Raw genomic sequence first — 11,071 nt, forward strand, 5'->3', positions numbered from 1 at the left:
TCTCAAAAAATAGTGAACTTTTAAGGTAACACTATACGTATGTAGAGAGAGATATATGAATACTATTGTGGCTCTGCTTTCCATAATTACATTTGAAAATAAAGCAAAAGAATGCAGGATTATCTGTAAGGAGTTGTCCTCAACCAAGTTTTGATTCGGATCCTATTTAATATCACCCGATTAATCTCTTATTCCAATTACCATAAGTCATGTGCATGCTTGAAATGGAGTATAATGAAAGAGTGTTGACCACTATAAGGTAAGGGTGTTCATCCGACTTCACTATTAGGATCCATAGATACTTTTGCATTGTGATTGAAAGATAGAATTAAAAGAAGTCAGTTTACTTGGTTGGTGGAAATCGTAGGATTAAATTCGATTTTCATCACTTATCCTTAATAAAAAATAAAATATAAAATATAATAATACATGAAGAAGAACTTATAATTCTTTAAGTTTTTAAAATAATTCTGATAATCCACGAATAAATTCTAGTAAACGTATTTAGCTTCAAAAAACTTAAAATTCTAATAAATATTAAAACGAAGTAGCCGTTTGCTCATATTGTTTAATGGGTGAAGTAATTATTGAAATACTCGTATTTTACATTTGTGTGATAGTTTTTATCCGTAGGCATTTGAATAAATGGAATATTTCAGTTCACTATCATGTTAATGGTTATGAGTTATATTTGATTTTCCATCGAAGTATATAGATATATTTTGAATCTTGGACATGATATCATGGATTTGTATTTGTATATAATCCTAATCTTGTGTTTATGAGTTACGCTCTTACTATAAAACAAACATTAATGGTTAAAGATATGGTATCTAAATGATACTTGATAAATATGCATATAGTATGCGATATCAATATGTTAATAGTTTATCATGCTCGAATCCCGTTTCATCGCTTATCTTTTATACTTCATATACTAATTTATATTATTTATATCTATATTATATATTTTTGATATAATTCATAAAATATTGATTTAATGATCATATATCAAAACCATTTGCTTCCAAATCTTCTCCTACAAATTCAACAACAAGAACATCAACTTGTCTCACCGGTTAAGAGTGATACAAAGATTCAACGATACATTTTTCATACTCATCGATAAAGATCTTAACTATTAATAATAAGCATGTAGGATAGCTAGCTAGCATGAATAGTGAAAAATAATATGGAAAAACTTTAATTCATTTGTCTACTTTCTAATATCATTTAATTACAATTGGCCTTTTTATACACCCCAAATATAAGAGAAAAAAAAGAAAGGAAGAAAGTTAATAATAAGAAGAAGAAAATAATGATAAAAACATAATTATATCAAACTAAAAAAGACAAAAAACTTTGAATTATTTAGAGAATATATATATATATATATATATATATATATATATATATATATATATATATATATATAATATAATATATATATATATATATATCCGATGTGGTGGGGTCCAGCGAAAAGGGGTTTCTAATTGCGGTCATCAGCTCGGTGAGTTGCCACGTGGACACATACTATTGGCGTGTGTGAAACCGACCCGACTCCCAAGGGACAGACTTCCACTTCACCGAGCCTATCCGTTTGCCTCCGTCCCCGCCGCCGACCCCGCTACCTGTTTGTTATTATTCCTACGCTTTCCATTCCTCCCCCCTCTCCCTCTCTGCTGTGCTCTGCTCTTCAAGATCAGTGCGAGGATTCGAGGTCTCCATCCGACCATGCCCCGGGATGACCAACTCCTCGACGATCTCTGCGCCCTCGTCCTCGCTGCCTTTCGCTCCCCCCGCACCGCCCCGCCGATGCGCGAGCAGGTGACGCCGGCGGGGTTCGCCTCGTTCCTCCTCGGCGCGTCGGTGGTCATGATGTTGTGCGGGTCCATGACGTTCCTGATCGGGTTCCTACTGCTGCCCTGGGTCATCGGCCTCTTGGCGGTGGTGTATTTCGCCGGGGTCGTCTCCAATCTGTCCGGCCTGACGAGGGCGATCCTTCGCCGGATTTCCTCCTCGAACCCCGAGGCGATCCCAGGTACGGATTAGTCTTGTATAGTTACGAGAATAATTTGCTTTTTAGTTCAGATAATTCTGATATTTGCTTCATGTTTCTCATGATATCTGCATTGAGGATTTTTGGATCCTTATTTTTCGTGTTTGAATAGACATACACTTATCTGAGAGGGTAAAACAATCGTTAATCTATTAAACATGTCCAATAAATATATTGCAATTAGAATCTACAATTTGTGGCACAGTTGAAATATTCACAGATTGTTCACAGCTGATAGGCTCAGGCCTCACATCTCCTGGTATTAGGTAGATCAAGTTGATTAAGTTCAAACCCTAGTAAGGTGGTGACTGCATTTTTCATGTAAGATTTTTTATGTACATGAACTCCAGGGAAAATCTTATTTAAAAAGTCGATGGTTTCTTGTTGGAAATGAATGCTCCAAGCTCAGCGGTGGTTCAAACCCCATGAACCCACTCAAAGATGAACTCAACTGGCTATATGTATAATTTGGACCAGTTGAAGTAATTCGAGCTGGGGCAATCCAGGGAAGATGAATAAATTGGATCACCACAAAAACAAAAGGGAAGCACAAAGGAGTTGAACTTCGGAGAAGTGTGATTAATTACATCTCAATTAGCTGAACTCATGTGCTTTTAGCAGTGAGAAGTGGGCTAATGCATAATGTGATCGGTTGGTTAATTTTTTGGTACTTCCGACTGATGCTGTGAGCTGCTTGTTAGATAATTAAGATGATTATGGCCTTTAGTAGGAGACAAGAATTGGTCGACCACAAGTTACAAAGTGGCCGATTGCATTAGTGATAGTAAGATTGTTAGTCAGTAGTTCCCTGATATTCTAGGTACCTCTAAGCAGAATAAGTGGACATTGGCAGAGGTAAATTCTGATGAACATTAGGCAGAGGTGAATTCTGAGGAACATTCGGCATGAGCTACCATATTAGTTTAGGGTCCTATCAGAGAGCTAAAATGAACATTACGCATAAATTGAATTCTGGAATGCACCTATACTGATGAACAGGACTCTTTTACCAGATTTCTACTTGAAATACATCTCTTTGGAGTTCTGTAAAGTTTTTGTTATGAATGACGTTGGACTTTTATTAGGGCTTGCTAGGGCAGAATCTTTTGAAACATCCACAATTACCTATGCTCATTGAGGTGCTTAATGTCTTGCCTATCTTTTTTACTTTTAATTCAGCATAGAAAGGGATCAAGGCCCTTCACAGCTTGCATTGGTCTCTGTTCAACAACTTCATGAAGCCAAGTATAGCTGTAATATGTGGACTTTTGGATCATGCATGTAGCTCAAATTGACTCGATTTGGATTGGCTGTTGTATTATGATGCGACAATGAGCATAAATACAAGTTTTGCATATTTCATACATGTGCTCTTAAATGCCTGCCAGTTTGTTTTAAATTCTTTATACTTCATTTAATTAATGAGCCATTGTGCTAACCATTGGAAAGACTGCTTAATCATTGGGCTTCTCTGCTTGGGTGGTTGACTAGACTTGCCAACATCATCTGTTTGTTAGGAGGTCCAATGGTCACATAGCCATCTAACAAGCATTCGTATGTTGAGAACCGTGGGACCTATTTGGTAGCCATTGAAGCAAATAAAGAGCTCATTCACATTATTTCCTGACCAAAACTTTTTCTATTATCGTCTATGTAAAAATCACTTCTCATATCTAGTTCGGTATATGTAAAAAGCACTTTTTATATCTAGTTTGGTATACTTTGGGCAATGGATTTGGAAATGGGTAACTGTTTTTTGTTTTTTTTGACATGTTCATATCTGCACTATGATCAGTCTAATGCAGAAGGCTTTTGAGTCATATGTACTTAGTCGAACATTATCAAAAAGCAGAGATATTCATTTTTTTCTCATTTATAGGAAGGTTGGATACCCAATAATATAAACTTTTGGATAGTATGATCATGCAGGCACAAACTCATGTGCACTGACTTGTATATTTCTTATTACTTGTGAAGTTATTTCTGACGATTAGTTCTATTCCTGACTATTCTTTTGGCAGATATACTCTCTTCCAAATTTACAACTTGTTAGATGTCAAAGGGCATAAATCCAGTATCAAGGATGCAGGAAGGTTTTGTCGTTCAAGGATTGGCTTGGTCCATACCAATTAAAACCACTTGTAATTTCTGCTCCGACAAATTTCTTTTCTTATTGTTTTCTTTGATACAAGGTGTCGGTTATAGGTCCTCTGCTGTTTTTCCAGGCTCACCTTTTCAAATTTTAGTAGTTCTCTGTATATAGTTACATTATTACTAGTTAAAGAGTGTCAGAAAGTCCGGCTTTCATGTGTTTTGTTGTCTTGATTTTGTGAATTATGGAATTAATAGTGTCTCAATCTCAGCTTCCGGTAAGGAGAATAGATGTGTTAATTATCTATTTAGGTGAGCACATTACCAGGTTTGGTAATGTGGTCTCACCTAAATCTAATTATGAAACTAACAAGAGTAAAATGCTCACTCCTAAATTAGATGAATAGCTTGTTCTTATGGAGTAGATGCCACTATGATAGCTGCAGAAGACGTTGTGCTTGAGGTGACAAGGTGCCAACAGCTGGAGGAGATAACGCAGAGATTTTTGATAAATAATATGATATCTGTTGTCAATTTTCTAGTTTATCCTCATAATCAATTGTTAAGATGTTCCTTTCTTTTCTAGTGTGAAAATTTTGATGATAAGACATTGGTGTCTACTCTGGAATTCTTTTCCTTTCAGTGACATTAGTTTCTAAATATGTATAAAGGTGAGGTTGTGTCACCCATTTTGGTACACTTGTTCTTCAATCTTATTCTTGACGTGCATGCCAGGATTGAGCTATAAGAGGTGAAATCTTTGCAAAGACCCAAGCCAAAAAAACCATCAACTATTCATTCAGCAACAAAGATGAGGGATCAAACACTGTGGATGATCACTGAAAGTTGATGATCTTATCATTTATGTCAACATTTGCTATTAAATTTGGTTATTAAGTATTGGGTAGAATCAACTGTGGATTTTAGATCATTGGAATTCTTTTTTGTTGTTTCAGGTTTGTTGATTTACTTGAGGTGATCATATGTTGTGGTTAGCTGAGATGGGTCAACTAGGATTAATGGGAAGGGGAGGAGGTTGTAGGAGACCTCAGAAAGCTTTACCAGGAACAATAAAAAAGGTTTGAATGTTTATGATTTAAGTAGACATATTATCTACACAGCTAGCAAAAATAATTTAGACATCATGGCTTGTTGGTATGGTTGCTGATATAGATAGATGTCATGTACTTTTCAGCTTTATGGTTCTTTTTAAGTCATATGGTTTTCCTTTGTCTTCCTTTTAGAAATGTTGGGTAGATCAGCAATTCACAAATAAATGATGCTTTGGTTGCTTTCATTCCCAAAAGAAAATGATGTGAATCTATCAGTAGAGCAATGCAGACCAATTACTCCCCTTAAGTGTCTCTGACTCCTTAGTTGATCCATCAAAAGGTGGGTTCATCATGGAGAGACAGAAGCAACTGTGCTTGACCTCTTGCTAAGCTTCATAAAATCTAATGACAAGGGTATTTATTATGTGTGATAATTTTTGTAGATGTGAATGTATTTATTGGACATTTTTTTACTGGTTTTCCCTAAAAAGTCTCAATAGATAATTTGGGACACTCTCAGAAGTATATAAATAATCCTTTATTCTCCACAGAGAAGAAGATCACAAAGTATTATAATTCATCCATCAAGTAATAATGATAAGTAAAAAATATATATATATTGACACTTAAAACATATTCTCGTGCGAAAGTACTGAAAGAGAGACTTAAATAATCTTAAAGGATAATCATGAAAAAAAATATTTCCTCTCATAGTATTAGATTAGCCAAGTTATTAATACAAAAGGAAATGTGATGGACACATGATTGAGACTTGGAAGATTACTAAGAGCCTACTCAATTTGACGATAATGTCCAAGAAAATAAAGTTATTAAATAAATCAAGAACAATTCATTCTCCTAATAAAAGATTTATTCAGATTGAGGGTGTTGAGATCATACAAGAAAAATAAAATGAAAAAGCATATGAAATTTATTTAGACAAAAAAAAAGTAATGGGTGACAAATTCTTTCAAAATAGACAATTTTACTTTTGTTGAAAATATATAATATCTTTTACTTGATGTAAATGAGTTTGCTGATCCAAAATAATTTGTTGGCGATTAAAGATTTAGAATCACAAGAAAGTACTATGCATCATTATGTGATTGTTTTTCATGATGAAGATATTAAAATTTATGTTCTATGTTAGCGATATGAGAATTATGTATGTTTAAGGCAAACAAAAAGCTTATAATTAACTTTAACAATTTCCAAAGATGTTGTTATTTGTGTCGATTACATCGAAAAAAAAAAAAGATAATTCAGAACTTTCCAAGTTTAATTTGTAGGATATTATAGCCTTTAAATATATTCATACGTATGACTTTGTCACAGATGAGATGGAGAGGGTGACAACGAAAGAGATTATTTAATAAATTAGTATAATTATCATCGTAATTGATAAATAATATAAGATCCATATCTTTCTTCCACGTTGAATTCCATCGAAAATATGCCACTCCCGAAGAACAAGTTGATGATGAAACGAACGCATGAAGCTTAATATAATTAATATCATAGGACGATAAGTATTACGGTCGTCTACTCGACAATCTGATTGTGATGTGCAAACAAACTTTGGGACAGTCTGAACCATGTTTTCCACCATGGAATTCAGAGAAGCCTTCATTTTCGACCGACCGCGAGAGCGACCTTGACTGGGCCAGAAGACGAGGGATTCCTTCGTTTTTCTTGACGGATACCGAGCTCTTCTCCCCATTGGAACACATGCTATTGTAGCAGAAGTGGACCGTTGTCTTATTGTTCTTTCTTCTCCTTAATCATGCTTGTTTGCAGCATATTTTTCTTCATCAGTATAGATAAGTCTTTTTTTCCCTCACTCGGATTGTTGTATACTGTTCTTTTGTCACTGTTTTGGACAGTGTGGCATAGCTCTGAAGAAAATGATGTACGATCACCGGGGAGAAGAATCTAACCCTAATCATGTTCGTCGGTGGCCTGTCTTGCTTGCTGAACATTAGTCTTTTTTCCCAGATATGAGTGCCATCAGAGTGTTCTTTCTTCACTGTTTTGAGCAGTATGGGATAAATCTGAAAACAAAAAAAAATTATTTCATGGAAGACAAGATTTCATTGGGCTCATGCATTACTCGTGGAAAGAAAATGCACTCGACTGGGGATAAAACCTAACCCCAACCATTCATTGTTTGCTGATGATTATACATACTGTTTATGGCTATCTATCTTTTTCTAGAAGAACATTTATGAGTGTCCTTCCCAGAAAGTTTTACTGTTGTTTAATTATCGCCTTCTTTGTCATAGAAGAAGACTCTTCAGAACGTACATGATGGAAGAAGACTGGCTCATATGTCCCCACTATGTGGAAACAAAAATGCTGCTTCTGTGGGTAAAAAAAGCTGAACCTAATGATGTTTTGTGGATGATGATGATCAACTTTGTTGACATGTTGTTTTGATGAATGCTAGTCTCTTTCCCTCGATATTCTCACATAGTTGGACTGCTTTTTTTATTTCCTTTTTTAATCAACCACTCTTTGTTGAAGACAAAGCTCCATCATCATCATCAGACCCCATTTGCATTACTTGTGGGAAAGAAATTGCTACATCAGTAGAGATGAAGTCCAACCAAAACAATGTTTATTAATGATGATGAATATGTTTCCATTGTTTGATACTTGTCACTGAAACAAGTGATGATGGTTTTCATGGACCAGCTTTATGGGAGGGGTGTGTTTGGTTGGCCATAAGTGCTAGCAGATATAGACATTTCTTTCACCCAAGTCAAGGTTGCAGGGATGAACAAAGCCAAAGTTAAATAGCCATTATCTGAAGGGGGAAGGAGGTCAATTAATTAAAGGATAAATTTTACATTACTAAGAGACTGATAAAAAAAAAAGATTATACTAAACATATTGTGATTGGCCTAATTTGGTCATAAATCATTACATTTTTTTGACATGATTCAAATATAAGCTCTTATAACAAAAAAATAAACAGGCATGCTATTATTTAAAAGGAATTCAGTTGACTTTATGGAAAATTGTCTTCATTGTTTTCTAAATATGCTTAAAGACTGATGATAAACTTACCTATCAATGTTATGAATGTTATTAAGCTTTCGATGAAAGTTAATCATAAAATATTAATGTAACATACATTATCAAATTGAAATGTGTTTATTAAAACACAATCATGAAGTAATATTTTTTAAAAAATATATATATTAGTAGTATAATGTTACATAAATTAACACTATAATATTTTATTGGACTTTTTGTTAGCACTACTACTCTATTACTAATAGTTTATTGATAAATCATCCATAAAAATAAATTCTCATACGATATGTTAATCAATTCATACCAACAATTATTATTATTATTATTATTAATTATGAAATATTTAATAATTCTAATACTAAACCATACATAAATTTTAATGAGATGCTTAAACATCACATCATGATTAGGGAGGAAAATGGGTTAGGCAGGTGGAAATCATACAGTAAGTGAATTTCCTATGGAAGAGTTCATGTTTTTTCTTTTTAATATTTTGTAAATATTTTTCAAAGCTGACTATGAATCCATCTCAAAATTCAAAATGAACTTTTTTTCTTCTGTATTTTGGAGCTCAAATTCCCACTAGTTCAAAAATCACAAATGATTAAACATGGTGAATTATTTATACTGTATTAATTTGAAGGCAGCAAAACATACCCAAACAAAAATATTTTCTTCAAGGGATCTATCTCATGTTGCTTAGGGCTTACATATCTATAGTTGCAGAGCTTTGAAATAACATATTTGTCATTATAAATTTGATATAACATGATATATTCCTACCTATATGCCACTGGTATTGACATCTAGACAGAAAAAACTCAGGTCAAACACTTTCAACCATGACTAACATTAGTTTTCTTAAAGAAAAAAAAATTGTACCTAAAATATTTTAGTATTTTAAATGGTATTTAATGTAAATTATAGTTTAACTAGCAGAAATTAAATACATTCTCATGTGCTAAACTTACATTAAGAGGAATAAATATGAAAACTACAGACTTATGAAGAATATATATATGTGCACATTTGCCTTATTAGTGTATGTGATGTGACATTCTACGAATACATATATGGCTTTGGAGAATCTTTTTTAAGACATCATTGTCCACCAAATTGACCCATTTAATCGCCATAATGTACATGTCATACACTAAGCTAACTTAGACTGCTCTTTGGAGGATAATGATGTCTTTTGAAGGACAGGTGTCTATTCTGATGTCCTTGTCAGATGTCAGTCGATGAGAATTATTGAAATAGACATGATGAACTTTCGACAATAATGAATTGCTTATAACGAACTTTTGTAAAAAAAAACATTTCTCAATGAATTGCACTCCATTATTATAGCAAATCATGAGATCCAATTATTGTAATAACAATAAAACTATGAATTCATATGTTTAGTTAAGTTTAAAATATGTATAATTATTTTAGATTTTTTTATCTTTTTTCATATCACTAATATTTTTTTTTTTCTGTTTGTTGTATTTGAATGTTTCCTAAGCATATGTTCATATAATCTTAAATAATTTTATCCCGTCTTATTATTTATGAAAGTAACATATAGTTAGTTCTTTATGAATAAAAGTATTTCTCATTTTGATAATATAAATTTTTTATATATGTTGTTTTTTAATTGTCGAACACTCAGATCCATAAAACATTATTAGCCTTACAATTATCTTTTTTTTTTTTTTAATCACAAAGATATCCGATGATCATACAAAACTCATGATGCCCTCTTATCATTTTAACTATCATGCTTTTATTATATGAATAATATTTTCATCGATATCTTCGTCTAAGTTGAATAATTGATCTAAAACAAATAAAGCTTTTACTTAAAAAATTTATTATCCTTCCAACTTAATTATATTCTCCTGTTTATTTCTAAAATCACTAATATTATATTTTATGCATTCAATCTTAATTCTACCTGATCTAAACCTCTAGTTTTTAAGACTAATCTCCATTACACGATTTTATAATTAATTCTACTTAAATTATCACCAATTAAGATAATATCATTAGCAAAATACATATACCATATAGATCTATCATATAAGTGACTAATAAATTTATCCATTATTGATATAAATTATTATAAAAAATTATAAATTCCCCTCAATCCATAAACATATATTTTTTTTTCCTTCTTCTATAACGGAGGAAGGGTAACAAAAGAAGAAATTTTTATGTGTATCTAAATTTACATAATAGTCTCCAATTTCTTGTTATTTATATCATTATTCCTCTAATCCTTTTAAAATGCGCATATAAGTTACCTATGTAGAAATATTTTAATATCACTTGCTTACAAATATATGTTGAGTTTTGATTTCTATGTACCCCTAATCCCATTCATTAATCAATTCTTTATTTTCAGACTGGATGAAGGGTAAAGAAGAAGAAGCAAATTTTGTAGATCAGACTCACATCCTTAAAACATGTCTATTTGTCTTTCACTTTGATGGACAGAACATTAGAGCATGTGCCCAACATGCTCTTAATACCTTTTGGGTTGTCATTCCCTGTTTTTTTCTGCTTTAATTATGGGGATAGGAGACAAGAGTAGACTAAATAAGAACAATAATTTTTGTATTTGTTCCTTTAAATTTAAGTTAGGATATGGAATACATTCTTATAAAACTAAGGCTCTTTCATGTATTGCCCCTTACATGGTTGCTCTATTTACAATTATATAACATGCTTTTACATATCTATTCTTTCATAATTTCTGAAAATATTATATATATATATATATATATATATATATATATATGTACTTTCAAATATTTAGATCCTCTACATATCTCATCCTCAT

The 11,071-nt window shown here is 32.5% G+C and overlaps 1 protein-coding gene across 1 annotated transcript; it reads left to right on the forward strand.

Moving 5' to 3' along the window:
* The first annotated feature begins 1,598 nt into the window (after positions 1 to 1,598).
* Positions 1,599 to 4,369, forward strand: LOC135631376 (uncharacterized). The gene is made up of 2 exons (XM_065138994.1): positions 1,599 to 2,044; positions 4,084 to 4,369. Exons 1-2 carry the CDS (start codon positions 1,738 to 1,740, stop codon positions 4,113 to 4,115), a joined length of 339 nt encoding a protein of 112 aa, XP_064995066.1. The 5' UTR covers positions 1,599 to 1,737; the 3' UTR covers positions 4,116 to 4,369.
* Positions 4,370 to 11,071: the final 6,702 nt, after the last annotated feature.

Source organism: Musa acuminata, chromosome BXJ3-2, assembly GCF_036884655.1.
Source record: "Musa acuminata AAA Group cultivar baxijiao chromosome BXJ3-2, Cavendish_Baxijiao_AAA, whole genome shotgun sequence".
Taxonomy (NCBI): Eukaryota; Viridiplantae; Streptophyta; class Magnoliopsida; order Zingiberales; family Musaceae; genus Musa; species Musa acuminata.

Excerpts from the sequence above, each read along its gene's own strand:
- LOC135631376 (XM_065138994.1), top strand. The coding sequence starts at position 1,738 with ATGCCCCGGGATGACCAACTCCTCGACGATCTCTGCGCCCTCGTCCTC. Across the intron at positions 2,045-4,083 it reads GAACCCCGAGGCGATCCCAG|ATATACTCTCTTCCAAATTT; the intron begins GTACGGATTAGT and ends TTCTTTTGGCAG.